This window comes from Aquarana catesbeiana, linkage group LG04, assembly GCF_042186555.1.
Source record: "Aquarana catesbeiana isolate 2022-GZ linkage group LG04, ASM4218655v1, whole genome shotgun sequence".
Taxonomy (NCBI): domain Eukaryota; kingdom Metazoa; phylum Chordata; class Amphibia; order Anura; family Ranidae; genus Aquarana; species Aquarana catesbeiana.
This window is the reverse complement of record NC_133327.1, coordinates 129,072,720-129,092,032: the sequence shown is the minus strand read 5'-3', so window position 1 is coordinate 129,092,032 and position 19,313 is coordinate 129,072,720. Positions and strand designations below refer to the sequence as shown.

General features: G+C 47.3%; 1 protein-coding gene across 47 annotated transcripts in view; it reads left to right on the top strand.

Moving 5' to 3' along the window:
- The window catches only part of LOC141139460 (apolipoprotein L6-like), a 149,272-nt gene that overhangs the window by 13,689 nt on the left and 116,270 nt on the right, over window positions 1-19,313 (top strand). For 34 of the 47 annotated variants that reach the window (XM_073625592.1, XM_073625578.1, XM_073625564.1 and 31 more), the window contains exon 2: window positions 2,132-2,253. In XM_073625592.1, the coding sequence (XP_073481693.1) occupies window positions 2,132-2,253 (122 nt within the window). Of the gene's footprint in view, window positions 1-2,116; window positions 2,254-19,313 lie in introns of those variants that run through there. The other 13 variants (XM_073625609.1, XM_073625604.1, XM_073625608.1 and 10 more) reach the window with 3 other exon arrangements.

The following is a 19,313-nucleotide window of genomic DNA, read 5'->3' as shown; positions in this document are numbered from 1 at the left end:
AGCCTGGCCGGTCAGGAAAGGGGGTGGGGACGAGCGAGCGCCCCCCCCTCCTGAACCGTACCAGGCCGCATGCCCTCAACATGGGGGGTGGGTGCTTTGGGGGAGGGGGGCGCCCTGCGCCCCCCCCCCCCCAAAGCACCTTGTCCCCATGTTGATGAGGACAAGGGCCTCTTCCCGACAACCCTGGCCGTTGGTTGTCGGGGTCTGCGGGCGGGGGCTTATCGGAATCTGGGAGCCCCCTTTAATAAGGGGGCCCCCAGATCCCGGCCCCCCACCCTATGTAAATGAGTATGGGGTACATGGTACCCCTACCCATTTACCTAGGAAAAAATTGTAAGTAATAAAACACACCACACAGGTTTTTAAAATATTTTATTAAACAGCTCCGGGGGGGGGTCTTCTTCCGGCTTCGGGGGTCCCTCCGCTTCATCTTCTCCCGGCGTCCGGTTGGTTCTTCTCCGCTCTCCGGCCTCTTCTCCCGGTGTCGCAGGTCTTCGGCCGGCCCCTCCGCTCTCTTCATGTAGCTCTATTGCGAGCGGAGGTCCGGACTTCTGGGCTTCTTGGCTTCTTGGCTTCTCTTCTCTTCTCTTCCCCCAGATGTTGACACGACGCTCTCTCCGGCTGGACTGGTCTCTGAGGGCTGCGTTGTGACTTATATAGGCGGAGACCCCGCCCCCATATGATGTCACAGTCCCTGGGCATGCTGGGACTGTGACGTTTTAGGGGGTGTGGTCGGGGGGCGTGGTCGACCACGCCCCCTAAAACGTCACAGTCCCAGCATGCCCAGGGACTGTGACATCATATGGGGGCGGGGTCTCCGCCTATATAAGTCACAACGCAGCCCTCAGAGACCAGTCCAGCCGGAGAGAGCGTCGTGTCAACATCTGGGGGAAGAGAAGAGAAGAGAAGCCAAGAAGCCAAGAAGCCAAGAAGCCCAGAAGCCCAGAAGTCCGGACCTCCGCTCGCAATAGAGCTACATGAAGAGAGCGGAGGGGCCGGCCGAAGACCTGCGACACCGGGAGAAGAGGCCGGAGAGCGGAGAAGAACCAACCGGACGCCGGGAGAAGATGAAGCGGAGGGACCCCCGAAGCCGGAAGAAGACCCCCGAAGCCGGAGGAAGATCCCCCCCCGGAGCTGTTTAATAAAATATTTTAAAAACCTGTGTAGTGTGTTTTATTACTTACACTTTTTTCCTAGGTAAATGGGTAGGGGTACCATGTACCCCATACTCATTTACATAGGGTGGGGGGCCGGGATCTGGGGGCCCCTTTTATTAAAGGGGGCTCCCAGATTCCGATAAGCCCCCGCCCGCAGACCCCGACAACCAACGGCCAGGGTTGTCGGGAAGAGGCCCTTGTCCTCATCAACATGGGGACAAGGTGCTTTGGGGGGGGGGGCGCAGGGCGCCCCCCTCCCCCAAAGCACCCACCCCCCATGTTGAGGGCATGCGGCCTGGTACGGTTCAGGAGGGGGGGGGGCGCTCGCTCGTCCCCACCCCCTTTCCTGACCGGCCAGGCTGCGTGCTCGGATCGGGGTCTGGTATGGATTTTAGGGGGACCCCACGCCGTTTTTTCGGCGTAGCGGGGTTCCCCTTTATAATGCATACCAGACCTAAGGGCCTGGTATGCCCCGCGCTCGCCGCAATAGGAAGATTTGTTTTTCCTATTGCAGCGAGCGCGAGATGCAATACCATCCCCTCGTGTCGTATTTGGTCTGTCGGACCAGCCTACACACGAGCGGGCTTTCCGTCGGACCAGCACACACACGAGCGGACTTTCCGCCCGAAACTGAGTCCGACGGAAAGATTTCAAACATGTTTAAAATCTAGGTCCGGCGGGCTTTTGGGAAGAAGTCCGCCGGAAAAGTCCGCCGCCGCCCACACACGGGCGGATTGTCCGGCACACTCTGGTCCGCCGGACCAAGTATGCCGGAAAGTCCGACCGTGTGTACGCGGCATTACTGTCACTTTAACCATTACTACAACAATTGGAATATGAAAGCATGAATTATGAAGGGGCAGAGTCTTCAGAATGTTGGGAAACTCCAACCTATTATGTTAAGCTCTTAGTAAAGCAGTGTAAACAATATTCTATCACATGTGCTGACTACATCGTTTATTATATGTTCACAGAACTGGACTTTGGCATGATATATTGTATACTTCAGTTCACATATAATAAAACGACTGTTCACATAGAAGACAACGTTGCGTTCTTTACTGAACAGCTTGTTTTTCTCTTCCACTGGAGCACAGTAAGTTTTTTCTTTTGAAAACCTCCTTAATGCACTATTTCTATAGGGGCTATATATGTCTATATTGTCTGTTTATTTAGCTGTTTGTCTAGGGTTCGACCTTAAAACAAAAGATTTGTTCAACTGTACTAAAATTAAGGTAAAAGATATCAAAACACATCTAGCTTCAGTGCCTTCCTCTTGATGATTTAGTGTGCCGAGGAGGGACAGGTGCAGCGTCCAGCCCTGCTGCAGGCAGCTTGTCAAAATCTACGGCAGTCTGAACACAGTATGGGATGGTATTGGCATTTAGGGCCCTTTGTGAGCAGGGATGCCACTTGGTACAGAATGGGAAAGGTTGGGAATTTTACACACAAACTACATTTTTATCATTTTTTTGAGACAGATAGAGCTTTCTTTTTGTGGTATTTAATCACCACTAGGTTTTTTATAGTTTGCTAAACAAATGAAAAAAGACTGAACTTTTTAAAGTTTTTCTTAGTTTCTGTTAAAAAATGTTGTAAGCAAGTAATTTTTCTCATTCACTGATGTGCGCTGATGAGGCTACACTGACGGGCACTGATGTCACTGATGAGGTGGCACTAATATGTAGCACTGAATGGCACTTATGGGCACTGATAGGCAGCACTTATGGGCACTAATAGATGGCACTAATGGGCAATGATAGGCACTGTTAGGTGGCACTGCTGAGGATGCACTGAAAGGCATTACTGAAGGGCATTGAAAGGCAGCACTGATTGGTATCACTGATGGGCACAGAATGGCATCACTGGTGTGCACTGGCAGGCATCACTGATGGGGCTGCACTGATAATCATTGCACTGATTATCTGTGTGCATGTCCCCACTGAGGAAAGCCGCTTATCGGCTCTCCTCTCCTCTCCTTTCCTCACGTGCTGTCAGCATGATATGCCGATAACCAGCATTTCCTATTTACACTGTGATCAGCTGTGATCGGATACAGCTGATCATTTGGTAAAGAGTAGGGATGAGCCAAACACCCCCCGGTTCCGTTTGCAGCAGAACATGCGAACAGGCAAATAATTTGTTCGAACACGCGAACACCGTTAAAGTCTATGGGACACGAACTTGAATAATCAAAAGTGCAAATTTTAAAGGTTAATATGCAAGTTATTGTCATAAAAAGTGTTTGGGGACCTGGGTCCTGCCCCAGGGGACATGTATCAATGCAAAAACAGTTTTAAAAACGGACGTTTTTTCAGGAGCAGTGATTTTAATAATGTGAAACAATAAAAGTGAAATATTCCTTTAAATTTCGTACCTGGGGTGTCTATATTATTCCTGTAAAGTGGTGCATGTTTCCCGTGTTTAGAACAGTCCAAGAGCAAAATTACATTTCTAAAGGAAAAAAAGTCATTTAAAAGTACTCACGGCTATTAACCACTTGCCGACCGCCTAACGCACATATACGGCGGCAGAATGGCACGGGCAGGCAGAATCACGTACCTGTACGTGATCTGCCTCCCGCGGGCGGGGGGTCCGATCGGACCCCCCCCCGGTGCCAGCGGCGGTCGGCATTTGACTGGGAGCCTCGGGAGGCGAGGGGGAGACCATCCGATCGTGGCCCCCCCCTCGCGATCGCTCCCAGCCAATCGGAATCCTCCCCTGCCTGTGTGTAGTTTCACACAGGCAGAGGATGTGATGTCATCTCTCCTCGGCTTGGCAGTTTCCGTCCCAGCGCCGAGGAGAGAAGACATGTGAGTGCACAACACACACACACAGTAGAACATGCCAGGCATACTTTACACCCCCGATCCCCCCCCGATCGCCCCCCGATCCCCCCCCAATCACCCCCCCCCTGTCACAAACTGACAGCAAGCAGTATTTTTTTTTTTCTGATTACTGCATGGTGTCAGTTTGTGACAGTTACAGTGTTAGGGCAGTGAGTATTACCCACCTTTAGGTCTAGGATACCCCCCTAACCCCCCCTAATAAAGTTTTAACCCCTTGATCACCCCCTGTCACCAGTGTCACTAAGCGATCATTTTTCTGATCGCTGTATTAGTGTCACTGGTGACGCTAGTTAGGGAGGTAAATATTTAGGTTCGCCGTCAGCGTTTTATAGTGACAGGGACCCCCATATACTACCTAATAAATGTTTTAACCCCTTGATTGCCCCCTAGTTAACCCTTTCACCACTGATCACCGTATAACCGTTACGGGTGACGCTGGTTAGTTCGTTTATTTTTTATAGTGTCAGGGCACCCGCCGTTTATTACCTAATAAAGGTTTAGCCCCCTGATCGCCCGGCGGTGATATGCATCGCCCCAGGCAGTGTCAGATTAGCGCCAGTACCGCTAACACCCACGCACGCAGCATACGCCTCCCTTAGTGGTATAGTATCTGTACGGATCAATATCTGATCCGATCAGATCTATACTAGTGTCCCCAGCAGTTTAGGGTTCCCAAAAACGCAGTGTTAGCGGGATCAGCCCAGATACCCGCTAGCACCTGCGTTTTTCCCCTCTGCCCGGCCCAGCCCACCCAAGTGCAGTATCGATCGATCACTGTCACTTACAAAACACTAAACGCATAACTGCAGCGTTCACAGAGTCAGGCCTGATCCCTGCGATCGCTAACAGTTTTCTTGGTAGCGTTTTGGTGAACTGGCAAGCACCAGCCCCAGGCAGCGTCAGGTTAGCGCCAGTACCGCTAACACCCACGCACGCACCGTACACCTCCCTTAGTGGTATAGTATCTGATCGGATCAATATCTGATCTGATCAGATCTATACTAGCGTCCCCAGCAGTTTAGGGTTCCCACAAACGCAGTGTTAGCGGGATCAGCCCAGATACCTGCTAGCACCTGCGTTTTGCCCCTCCGCCCGGCCCAGCCCAGCCCACCCAAGTGCAGTATCGATCGATCACTGACACTTACAAAACACTAAACGCATAACTGCAGCGTTCGCAGAGTCAGGCCTGATCCCTGCGATCGCTAACAGTTTTTTTGGTAGCGTTTTGGTGAACTGGCAAGCACCAGCGGCCTAGTACACCCCGGTCGTAGTCAAACCAGCACTGCAGTAACACTTGGTGACGTGGCGAGTCCCATAAATGCAGTTCAAGCTGGTGAGGTGGCAAGCACAAGTAGTGTCCCGCTGCCACCAAGAAGACAAACACAGGCCCGTCGTGCCCATAGTGCCCTTCCTGCTGCATTCGCCAATCCTAATTGGGAACCCACCGCTTCTGCAGCGCCCGTACTTCCCCCATTCACATCCCCAACAAAATGCAGTCGGCTGCGTGAGAGGCATTTTCTTTATGTCCTCCTGAATACCCCTACCCAGCGAACCCCCCAAAAAAGATGTTGTGTCTGCAGCAAGCGCGGATATAGGCGTGACACCCACTATTATTGTCCCTCCTGTCCTGACAATCCTGGTCTTTGCATTGGTGAATGTTTTGAACGCTACCATGCACTAGTTGAGTATTAGCGTAGGGTACAGCATTGCACAGACTAGGCACACTTTCACAGGGTCTCCCAAGATGCCATCGCATTTTGAGAGACCCGAACCTGGAACCGGTTACAGTTATAAAAGTTAGTTACAAAAAAAAGTGTAAAAAAAAAAAAAAAAACACAAACAAAAATATAAAATAAAAAATAGTTGTCGTTTTATTGTTCTCTCTCTCTCTATTCTCTCTCTATTGTTCTGCTCTTTTTTACTGTATTCTATTCTGCAATGTTTTATTGTTGTTATGTTTTATCATGCTTGCTTTTCAGATATGCAATTTTTTATACCTTACGGTTTACTGTGCTTTATTGTTAACCATTTTTTTGTCTTCAGGTACGCCATTCACGACTTTGAGTCATTATACCAGAATGATGCCTGCAGGTTTAGGTATCATCTTGGTATCATTCTTTTCAGCCAGCGATCGGCTTTCATGTAAAAGCAATCCTAGCAGCTAATTAGCCTCTAGACTGCTTTTACAAGCAGTGGGAGGGAATGCCCCCCCCCCAACGTCTTCCGTGTTTTTCTCTGGCTCTCCTGTCTCAACAGGGAACCTGAGAATGCAGCCGGTGATTCAGCCAGCTGACCATAGAGCTGATCAGAGACCAGAGTGGCTCCAAACATCTCTATGGCCTAAGAAACCGGAAGCTACGAGCATTTTATGACTTAGATTTCGCCGGATGTAAACAGCGCCATTGGGAAATTGGGAAAGCATTTTATCACACCGATCTTGGTGTGGTCAGATGCTTTGAGGGCAGAGGAGAAATCTAGGGTCTAATAGACCCCAATTTTTGCAAAAAAGAGTACCTGTCACTACCTATTGCTATGATAGGGGATATTTACATTCCCTGAGATAACAATAAAAATGATTTAAAAAAAAAAAAATGAAAGGAACAGTTTAAAAATAAGATAAAAAAATAATAATAATAAAGAAAAAAAAAAAAAAAAAGCACCCCTGTCCCCCCTGCTCTCGCGCTAAGGCGAACGCAAGCGTCGGTCTGGCGTCAAATTTAAACAGCAATTGCACCATGCATGTGAGGTATCACCGCGAACGTCAGATCGAGGGCAGTAATTTTAGCAGTAGACCTCCTCTGTAAATCTAAAGTGGTAACCTGTAAAGGCTTTTAAAAATGTATTTAGTTTGTCGCCACTGCACGTTTGTGCGCAATTTTAAAGCATGTCATGTTTGGTATCCATGTACTCGGCCTAAGATCATCTTTTTTATTTCATCAAACATTTGGGCAATATAGTGTGTTTTAGTGCATTAAAATTTAAAAAAGTGTGTTTTTTCCCCAAAAAATGCGTTTGAAAAATCGCTGCGCAAATACTGTGTGAAAAAAAAAATGAAACACCCAACATTTTAATCTGTAGGGCATTTGCTTTAAAAAAATATATAATGTGTGGGGGTTCAAAGTAATTTTCTTGCAAAAAAAAATTATTTTTTTATGTAATCAAAAAGTGTCAGAAAGGGCTTTGTCTTCAAGTGGTTAGAAGAGTGGGTGATGTGTGACATAAGCTTCTAGATGTTGTGCATAAAATGCCAGGACAGTTCAAAACCCCCCCAAATGACCCCATTTTGGAAAGTAGACACCCCAAGCTATTTGCTGAGAGGCATGTCGAGTCCATGGAATATTTTATATTGTGACACAAGTTGCGGGAAAGAGACAATTTTTTATTTTTTTTATTTTTTTTTGCGCAAAGTTGTCACTAAATGATATATTGCTCAAACATGCCATGGGAATATGTGAAATTACACCCCAAAATACATTCTGTTGCTTCTCCTGAGTATGGGGATACCACATATGTGAGACTTTTTGGGAGCCTAGCCGCGTACGGGACCCCGAAAACCAAGCACCGCCTTCAGGCTTTCTAAGGCCGTAAATTTTTGATTTCACTCTTCACTGCCTATCACAGTTTTGGAGGCCATGGAATGCCCAGGTGGCAAACCCCCCCCCCCAAATGACCCCATTTTGGAAAGTAGACACCCCAAGCTATTTGATGAGAGGTATAGTGAGTATTTTGCAGACCTCACTTTTTGTCACAAAGTTTTGAAAATTGAAAAAAGAAAAAAAATTTTTTTTTTTCTCGTCTTTCTTTATTTTCAAAAACAAATGAGAGCTGCAAAATACTCACCATGCCTCTCAGCAAATAGCTTGGGGTGTCTACTTTCCAAAATGGGGTCATTTGGGGGGGGTTTGTGCCACCTGGGCATTCCATGGCCTCCGAAACTGTGATAGGTAGTGAGGTAGTGAAGAGTGAAATAAAAAATGTACACCCTTAGAAATCCTGAAGGCAGTGATTGGTTTTCGGGGCCCCGTACGCGGCTAGGCTCCCAAAAAGTCCCACACATGTGGTATCCCCGTACTCAGGAGAAGCAGCTAAATGTATTTTGGGGTGCAATTCCACATATGCCCATGGCCTGTGTGAGCAATATATCATTTAGTGACAACTTTGTGCAAAAAAAAAAAAAAAAATTTGTCACTTTCCCGCAACTTGTGTCAAAATATAAAACATTCCATGGACTCAATATGCCTCAAAGCAAATAGCTTGGGGTGTCTACTTTCCAAAATGGGGTCATTTGGGGGGGTTTTATGCCATCTGGGCATTTTATGGCCTTCAAAACTGTGATAGGTAGTGAGGAGTAAAATAAAAAATGTACGCCCTTAGAAATCCTGAAGGCAGTGATTGGTTTTCGGGGCCCCGTACGCGGCTAGGCTCCCAAAAAGTCCCACACATGTGGTATCCCCATACTCAGGAGAAGCAGCTAAATGTATTTTGGGGTGCAATTCCACATATGCCCATGGCCTGTGTGAGCAATATATCATTTAGTGACAACTTTTTGTAATTTTTTTTTTTTTTTTTGTCATTATTCAATCACTTGGGACAAAAAAAATGAATATTCAATGGGCTCAACATGCCTCTCAGCAAATTCCTTGGGGTGTCTACTTTCCAAAATGGGGTCATTTGTGGGGGTTTTGTGCTGCCCTGCCATTTTAGCACCTCAAGAAACGACATAGACAGTCATAAATTAAAGGCTGTGTAAATTCCAGAAAATGTACCCTAGTTTGTAGGCGCTATAACTTTTGCGCAAACCAATAAATATACACTTATTGACATTTTTTCTACCAAAGACCTGTGGCCGAATACATTTTGGCCTAAATGTATGACTAAAATTGAGTTTATTGGATTTTTTTTAGAACAAAAAGTAGAAAATATCATTTTTTTTCAAAATTTTCGGTCTTTTTCCGTGTATAGCGCAAAAAATAAAAACGGCAGAGGTGATCAAATACCATAAAAAGAAAGCTCTATTTGTGGGAAGAAAAGGACGCAAATTTCGTTTGGGTACAGCATTGCATGACCGCGCAATTAGCAGTTAAAGCGACGCAGTGCCGAATTGTAAAAAGTGCTCTGGTCAGGAAGGGGGTAAAACCTTCCGGGGCTGAAGTGGTTAATGAATTGTCGGGTCCCGTAATACACATAAAAGTCATTGGAAAAAACGGCATGGGATTCCCCCACAGTCCATTACCAGGTCCTTTGGGTCTGGTATGAATATTAACCACTTCAGCCCCGAACCATTTGGCTGCCTAAAGACCAGAGGACTTTTTCCAATTTGGCACTGCGTCGCTTTAACTGCTAATTGCGCGGTCATGCAATGCTGTACCCAAACGAAATTTGTATCCTTTTCTTCCCACAAATAGAGCTTTCTTTTGATGGTATTTGATCACCTCTGCCGTTTTTATTTTTTGCGCTATAAACGTAAAAAGACCGAAAGTTTTGAAAAAAAATGATATTTTTTACTTTTTGTTAAAAAAAAATCCAATAAACTCAATTTTAGTCATACATCTAGGCCAAAATGTATTCGGCCACATGTCTTTGCTAAAAAAAATGTCAATAAGCGTATATTTATTGGTTTGTGCAAAAGTTATAGCGTCTACAAGCTAGGGTACATTTTCTGGAATTTACACAGCTTTTAGTTTATGACTGCCTATGTCATTTCTTGAGGTGCTAAAATGGCAGGACAGTACAAACCCCCCCCCCAAATGACCCCATTTTGGAAAGTAGACACCCCAAGCTATTTGCTGAGAGGCATGTTGAGTCCATGGAATATTTTATATTTTGATACAAGTTGCGGGAAAGTGACAAATTTTTTTTTTTTTTTGCACAAAGTTGTCACTAAATGATATATTGCTCACACAGGACATGGGCATATGTGGAATTGCACCCCAAAATACATTTAGCTGCTTCTCCTGAGTATGGGGATACCACATGTGTGGGACTTTTTGGGAGCCTAGCTGCGTATGGGGCCCCGAAAACCAATCACCGCCTTCAGGATTTCTAAGGGTGTAAATTTTTGATTTCACTCTTCACTGCCTATCACAGTTTCGGAGGCCATGGAATGCCCAGGTGGCACACAAAACCCCCCCAAATGACCCCATTTTGGAAAGTAGACACCCCAAGCTATTTGCTGAGAGGCATGGTGAGTATAGAGCGACTCTGCAAACGCTGCAGTTATGCGTTTAGTGTTTTCTAAGTGACAGTGATCGATCGATACTGCACTTGGGTGGGCTGGGCTGGGCCGGGCGGAGGGGCAAAACGCAGGTGCTAGCAGGTATCTGGGCTGATCCCACTAACACTGCGTTTTTGGGAACCCTAAACTGCTGGGGACGCTAGTATAGATCTGATCGGATCAGATGTTGATCCGTTCAGATACTATACCACTAAGGGAGGCGTATGCTGCGTGCGTGGGTGTTAGCGGTACTGGCACTAATCTGACGCTGCCTGGGGCGACGCATATCACCGCCGGGCGATCAGGGGGCTAAACCTTTATTCGGTAATAAACGGCGGGTGCCCTGACACTATAAAAAATAAACGAACTAACCAGCATCACCCATAACAGTTATACGGTGATCAGTGGTGAAAGGGTTAACTAGGGGGCAATCAAGGGGTTAAAACATTTATTAGGTAGTATATGGGGGTCCCTGTCGCTATAAAACGCTGACGGCGAACCTAAATATTTACCTCCCTAACTAGCGTCACCAGTGACACTAATACAGCGATCAGAAAAATGATCGCTTAGCGACACGGGCGACGGGGGGTGATCAAGGGGTTAAAACTTTATTAGGGGGGGTTTAAGGGGGTACCCTAGACCTAAAGGGGGCTAACAGTAACTGTCCTACCACACTAACTGTCACAAACTGACACCATGCAGTAAAAAAAAAAAAAACTGCTTGGTGTCAGTGTGACGGGGGGGGGGGGGGGGGGGGGTTGATTGGGGGGTGATCGGGGGGGTTGGGGGGTAAAGGGGGGTGTTTTGTGTGCCTGGCATGTTCTACTGTGTGTGTGTGTTTTTCACTCACAGTGCAGTCTTCTCTCCTCGGCGCCGGAACGGAAAATACCGAGCCGAGGAGAGATGACATAATTTCCTTTGCTGCTGTTTAGCATACAGCAGCAGAGGAATGATCTGATTGGCCGGCGGCGATCGCGAGGGGGGGGCCACGAATGGATGGTCTCCCCCTCACCTCCGATCGCCGCTGGACAAAAGCGGACCGCCTCGGGCACCGGGGGGGGGGTCCGATCGGACCCCCCGCCCGCGGGAGGCAGATCACTTACATGTACGTGATTCTGCATGCCCGTGCCACCTTGCCGACGTACATCGGTGTGAGGCGGTCCTTAAGTGGTTAAGGGGAACCCCGAACCAAAATTTTTAAAAAAATGTGCGCGGGGGTCCCCCTAAATTCCACACCAGGCCCTTCAGGTTTGGTATGAATATTAAGGGGAACCCTGCGACAAAATCTTTCCATACCAGACTCTTCAGGACATCCTCCCCATGCTGAGGGCATGTGGCCTGGTACGGTTCAGGGGGGGGGGGGGCGCTCTCGTCCCCCCCTCTTTTCCTGCGACCTGCCAGGTTGCATGCTCGGATAAGGATCTGGTATGGATTTTTATGGGGGACCCCCACGCCAATTTTTAAAATTTTTGGTGCGGGGTTCCCCTTAAAATCTTCAGGTCTGGTATGGATTTTGAGGGGGACCCCCACGCCACTTTTTAAAAAATTTTGGTGCAGGGTTCCCCTTAATACCCATACCAGACCTGAAGGGCCTGGTATGGAATTTAGGGGGACCCCCACGCAAATTTTTTTTTTTTAATTTTAGTTTGGGGTTTCCCTTAATATTCATACCTGTCATGGTTATGCAATAGAGTTGTCTGTCAGCTTACCTGTCTCCATGTGTTCATCTCTAGAGACCAGCTGACCCTCACCTGACTGCTTTTGTAAACTCTCCTCTAGCATGGCTCCACCCCACCTCCTATCAGGGAACCCTATATTAACCTGTGCACTGTAAGCCAGCAGTGCTGATCAACCATTGTGTGTTAGCTTTCGTGTGTACTTGCTGTGTTTCCTACGTCTGATTCCAGTTACCGACTTTGGCCTGTTCTTAACTATTCCTGCCTGCTCGTGACCCTGACCTTTGGCATGTCCCCAACCATCCCTGTTTGCCTGTGACCCTGAACCTTGGCGTGAACTCTGTTGTCCTTGTCTGCTTGTGGCCCCGACCTTGGCTTGTCCCTTACTTTCTTTGTTGTTCCAGCCTGCTGCCTCCTTCCACTTCTCCTGTAGTCTACCGTGAGCTGTGAGACCCGTGGGCCAGACTGCAGCGCAGTCCATCCTCACCACTAGAGGCTCTGGTGAACCCCTGCTGGCTCTTAGACTCCGCGCCCTGGGGAATCTATGCTCTAGCTCCCAGTGAGATCTGTGTTAGTGATCCAGTAGACCTGCTTCCTGAACCTCCCAGGGTTCAATCCACAGCAGTCAGTCCTAGGGTCCACTACCTAGGGGTGCACTTCTGACTCCTACAGAGTGCATCTGTCACCTAGCCTCAAGGTGACCTGACAGTTTGATCAGCCATGGACCCGGCTGATGTGCCGCTACCCGCAGATGATCCGTTGCAGGGCTTAGTTCGCAGACTTGAGATCCAGGAATCGCATCAGACCCAGGTGATGTGATTCCTTCAGGATTTGGCATCCCGTTTTGAACAGGTTCAGGCCTCATTAGGACCCCCGGTTCTACAACCTCAACCGCTATCTGCTGCTGCACCTATTGCACCAGTCGCAGCCACACATTCATTACATCTGCCAGCTCCGGCCCGTTTCTCTGGGGACTCCAAGGCCTGCAGGGGGTTCCTTAGCCAGTGCACAATTCATTTTGAGCTTCTGCCCCAAAACTTCCTGTCCGATCGGGCAAAGGTAGCCTATATTATATCCCTCCTGTCCGGCGAGGCGTCAGCCTGGGCTGCCCCTCTGTGGGAACTAAATGACCCACTGGTTTCTAGCCTGTCTGATTTCTTGAAACTTTTTCGGACTATCTTCGAGGAACCAGGTCGTGTCTCCTCAGTGGCCAGCGCCCTTTTACGTCTCCGTCAAGAGTCTGCTTCTGTAGGACAGTACTCTCTTCAATTTCGTCCTTTGACTGCTGAGCTGAGTTGGAATAAAAAAGGTAATTTTCGTGATACTTGTTCTCTTCGTCCGGAAAAATGCTCAGGGCTAATACATCTGGAAGGTGGAGTATTGGACCCTGAAATATCACCTTCACCTTCCCGTCTTCTCCTTTCTGTGTTCCTTCATGTTAGCGCTTCCCCTCGTTCGGTCTCTGCATATCTGGATTCCGGAACCGCTGGCAATTTAATGGACTGGGGAACTACGTCTTCCATGAGACTTTCCCTTTTGCCCCTTACAACGTCATTGGTGGTCTTGGCGATTGATGGCACCTCCCAGGGTTCAATCCGCAGCAGTCAGTCCTAGGGTCCACTACCTAGGGGTGCACTTCTGACTCCTACAGAGTGCATCTGTCACCTAGCCTCAAGGTGACCTGACAGTTTGATCAGCCATGGACCCGGCTGATGTGCCGCTACCCGCTGATGATCCGTTGCAGGGCTTAGTTCGCAGACTTGAGACCCAGGAATCGCATCAGACCCAGTTGATGCGATTCCTTCAGGATTTGGCATCCCGTTTTGAACAGGTTCAGGCCTCATTAGGACCCCCGGTTCTACAACCTCAACCGCTATCTGCTGCTGCACCTATCGCACCAGTCGCAGCCACACATTCATTACATCTGCCAGCTCCGGCCCGTTTCTCTGGGGACTCCAAGGCCTGCAGGGGGTTCCTTAGCCAGTGCACAATTCATTTTGAGCTTCTGCCCCAAAACTTCCTGTCCGATCGGGCAAAGGTAGCCTATATTATATCCCTCCTGTCCGGCGAGGCGTTAGCCTGGGCTGCCCCTCTGTGGGAACTAAATGACCCAGTGGTTTCTAGCCTGTCTGATTTCTTGAAACTTTTTCGGAATATCTTCGAGGAACTAGGTCGTGTCTCCTCAGTGGCCAGCGCCCTTTTACGTCTCCGTCAAGAGTCTGCTTCTGTGGGACAGTACTCTCTTCAATTTTATACTTTGACTGCTGAGCTGAGTTGGAATAAAAAAGGTCATTTTCGTGATACTTGTTCTCTTCGTCCGGAAAAATGCTCAGGGCTAATACATCTGGAAGGTGGAGTATTGGACCCTGAAATATCACCTTCACCTTCCCGTCTTCTCCTTTCTGTGTTCCTTCATGTTAGCGCTTCCCCTCGTTCGGTCTCTGCATATCTGGATTCCGGAACCGCTGGCAATTTCATGGACTGGGGAACTGCGTCTTCCATGAGACTTACCCTTTTGCCCCTTACAACGCCATTGGTGGTCTTGGCGATTGATGGCACTGTTCTCCCAGGGGGCCCTATCCGCTTCCAGACCCTCCCTGTTAAGATGTTGGTAGGGACACTCCACCAGGAGTGGATATCCTTCCTTGTTATACCTAAGGCTTCATCTCCTATCATATTAGGTCTTCCTTGGTTACAGCTCCATTCTCCACATGTTGACTGGACTGCCGGACAGATCTTGACTTGGGGTTCCTCCTGTTCCTCCTCCTGCCTACTCAAGGTTACCCCAAAAGAGAAACTTCCTGTTGCCACCATCCCAGTATCTGCTGCTCTTCCCGCTGCATATAGCGATTTCTGGAATGTCTCCTGCCATAGTTGGGCTAAGGCACTCTCTGGGTCGTGTGGCACTCTGGATGAGGAGCCCACCTGTGGACATGAGCCGATCAGTCACTCCAGTTTGCATGGCCATTTCCCTTTGCCTGTCCCTGGACCCCCTTGGACACACACCCAGGCTGACTCATCCACCAGTTCCACAGTCGCTACGCCCTGATGCAATTCTGATGGTCGCTGCACCTGGCGATGCTGTTCAGTCGGCCTCTGCACCAGTCCAGCCTATGCCCAGTGAGCTTCCTGCTTCTTGTTCAGGACCTTCTGTAACCTGGCCTCACCCTACTGCTACTACATCCATTCAAACCTGTTTAAGAGGCTCAATCCATCCTTTGGATAGACTGCCTCATTCAGCCAGGTAGAGTTTTCAATCTTTTGTTCAGGGCTCTCTGCATTCTGTTTGTTTCAGCTATCCAGCTTAACTCTTGTAACACGTCACCTTCTAACCAACTTGACCTCAGTGATCCACTGACCTCTACCCAGTCTGGTGGTCCTGTGTTGGATGTCCAGCTCATCTTTAAGGGTCTGGGGGACCCTGCTCAGACTTCTGATGGTCTTCTCATGCCCTTACCCATTTCTAAAAAGCCTTTAGTCCTCAATAAGTCCTTTCGTCCTCTCCCTACCTTGGTTCCTGTCTCTGAGGATAATCTAAAGTACACGAGGTTAGTCAAGTTTTGGATTCCCGGCTCCGTAAAGGCATTCTTCAGTACCTCATACATTGGAAAGGGTTTGGTCCCGAGGAGAGGTCTTGGATCACTGTATCTGAGGTCTTTGCTTCTCGTCTATTGAGGAGGTTCCATCTGGAGTTTCCCTTTAAGCCTGGGCACAGGCGGGGGAGGGGGACGCCTCATAAGAGGGGAGGGTACTGTCATGGTTATGCAATAGAGTTGTCTGTCAGCTTACCTGTCTCCATGTGTTCATTTCTAGAGACCAGCTGACCCTCACCTGACTGCTTTTGTAAACTCTCCTCTAGCATGGCTCCACCCCAGCTCCTATCAGGGAACCCTATATTACCTACGTAACCCATATACATAACCTACATATTACATAGGTTGGACTTAATGGACTTGTGTCTTTTTTCAACCTCACCTACTATGTAACCTGTGCACTGCAAGCCAGCAGTGCTGATCAACCATTGTGTGTTAGCTTTCGTGTGTACTTGCTGTGTTTCCTACGTCTGATTCCAGTTACCGACTTTGGCCTGTTCTTAACTATTCCTGTCTGCTTGTGACCCTGACCTTTGGCGTGTCCCCGACCATCCCTGTTTGCCTGTGACCCTGAACCTTGGTGTGAACTCTGTTGTCCTTGTCTGCTTGTGGCCCCGACCTTGGCTTGTCCCTTACTTTCCTTGTTCCAGCCTGCTGCCTCCTTCCTCTTCTCCTGTAAAGGCAAGTATGTAAAAATAGGCTGACACGTTTCGAGGATAGCTTCTTCATCAGAGCCTTGGAACAGGAACACAGTCTGTGTAAACCGCTAGACCAACATATATACATAAGGAGGAGTGGTTAGTTGGGAGATATAACCTGTGATGAATAATTAGTTCTCCTTAGCTCCATACCAGTCCACATCCAAGCACTTTATGAGGTATAGCGAAAATATTTGTTCTTTTTTAGTGTGGGTCTGTCGGGTGTACCTGTCTCCAAAGCTGTGCGGGGAAGCTGCAGCCTGCGTCCCTCCTTGGGGGCTGGAGGGTCGTAAATTCTGTGAGGGTGGGAGGTAGAAGATGTCTCCCCCAATATTCCTGTACCTACAGCTAAGGAGAACTAATTATTTATCACAGGTTATATCTCCCAACTAGCCACTCCTCCTTATGTATATATGTTGGTCTACCGGTTTACACAGACTGTGTTCCTGTTCTCAAGACTCTGATGAAGAGGTTATCCTCAAAACGCATAAGCCTATTTTTAAATACTTGCCTTTACATGGGCATGTCTCACCTTTAACCTTTTAAGTGCATATTTTGTAACCTAACTCTTATGAAACGTAGTGTATATATATATATATATATATATATATATATATATATATATATATATATATATATATATATATATATGTATTCCATTGTACATGAATAAACTGTGTGTTTTTGATGTAAGCGTTTGATCACGCGCCTTCCATCCACCTTTCCCACACAGGACCCAGGTCCCCAAACACTTTTTATGACAATAACTTGCATATTAACCTTTAAAATTAGCACTTTTGATTTCTCCCACAGACTTTTAAAGGGTGTTCCGTGGCTTTCTAATTTGCCACAAACACCCCAAATTGTTCGCTATTCGGCGAACGGGCGAACAGCCAATGTTCAAGTTGAACTCATGTTCGACCCGAACATAAAGCTCATCCCTTGTAAAGAACCCACGCCATAGGCTCTTTACCATGATCGGTGATGTGGTGCGACCGAGGGAGTGTGGTGTGTCCCCGGAGGTGCGCAAGAACGGTCTGTTCTGAATGACGTCATATGACGTCCAGTCATAACAGGAAAGCCACCGCCATCAATCTGCTATAGGCTGGGCGGGAAGTGGTTAAATCCCCACTCCAGTCTCCTTAAAACCTTGTGTGAGTGCATGTCCCCGAACACACACTGTCTGTATTCTGGGACATACACACTTGCACCTGCACAGATGTCAAATCAGGACTAGTAGCTGTGTCCATGTAGCCACTATGTCCCAATTGAAATCAATGGGACTGCTTCATGCAGAATAGGCTGCACACACCTATGCATGTGACAAATGTGCATCTTGTCTGGGCAAAGATGGCCATTGCATGGCTGTACACATTGATATGCCCCATGTGAATGAGGCCTAAAAAAACTGGAAAGCAAAATACCCCAACCATTTCTAAATGCAGTTCTTTTTGCAATACTCAGCTCCTCTCCAGTGCTGTTCCTTGAAGACTCACTGCTTTGTGATCTAGTCCTGGTCATCATCCAGGTTGGATGACACACAGCATCATTCATCCTGCTTCCTTTGAGCCTAGGGTCTCAAGGATCTGTAATCTAAAGGACATGTCATCATGCTGCCCTGGACCCACAGAAAAATGCTGCAGAGAATGGTACCATGTCATTACATGCAGGTTATGCTCACCATCAGATCAAGAGGAGAAGGAAGAGAAGATGTAGTTCCTCATGACCGGACTAAAGTCACCTAAAATAAAGTTATAAAAAACATTTAAAGCGGCATTAAACCTAAAAGCAAACATTTATTATATTGCAGCTTACCAATTCTTAGATGTGGTGTATGCATTCGTTTTCTTTTTTAACTTTGTTTCTTTTGTTTTCACCTGTTGATCTGGCCAGTGTTATTTTTCAACAGAACAATCTCTCTTGCAAATGTATCAGTTAGGAGCGTTGAGTCAATCCATGTACCACTGACAGGGGTGCTTACAAAGATCATCTTTTATTTATTCATATAAAACCTTTATCCCAAAAGGAAAAAACTGCTGCTATAACTGCAGTGTATCTAAATCTACCAGTCCATCTGATGCCGCGTAAACACGATTGGAATTTCCGTCAGAAAAAACTTGGATGGTTTTTCTGATGGAATTCCGCTCAAGCTTGCCTTGCATACACACGGTCACACAAAAGTTCTCTGAACTTTGGACCGTCAAGAACGCGGTGACGTACAATACTACGACGAGCCGAGAAAATGAAGTTCAATGCTTCTGAGCATGCGTCGAATTGTTTCCAAGCATGCGTCGTTTTTTGTGCTTCCGAATTGCATACAGACGATCGCATTTTTGGATAGGAACTTTTCCTAAATAGAGAACATGCCCTCAATCTTTTGCTGGCTGGAATTCCGCCAGCAAAAGACCGATGGAGCATACACACGGTCGCAATTTCCGATAAAAAGCTCTCATCAGAGTTTTGCTGGCTGCATTTCCGATCGCGTGTACGCGGCATAACACTCCTCTCCCTCTCAAAATAACAATGCTGCTGTGCACCAGTGCTTTCTTATCCAGAGTGGAAGAATTCTAATACAGGAGTTATGTTGTTGGCAAGATCACCAGGTGAAAACAGAGGGAAAAAGCTTAAAAAAGCAAACGAATGCAGCCACCACATTTAATTATTGGTAAGCTGCGATATATATTACGTTTTTGGTATTGGGTTTAATACTGCTTTAAAATAAGCTTTTAAGCTGATATATACAAACATATAGAAGAATTTGGGCTTTCAGGTAGAGCAGCTCAATTGTGAATAAACAAGCACCCCCAAGCTTCAAGGTTAAGAACAGAAATGGTTAAGTTTAGAGACCTGAACATCTCCACTCTTATGCCCTGTACTCACGATAGGATTTTCCTACGGAAAATGTTCGATGGGACCTTGTTGTCAGAAATTCCGACTGTGTGTAGGCTCCATCACACATTTTCCATAGGAATTTCCATCACACAAAATTTGAGATCTGGATCTCAAATTTTCCGACAACAAAATCTATCATCGGAAATTCCGATCGTGTGTACACAATTCCGACGCACAAAGTTCCACGCATGCTCGGAATCAAGCAGAAGAGCCGCACTGGCTATTGAACTTCAT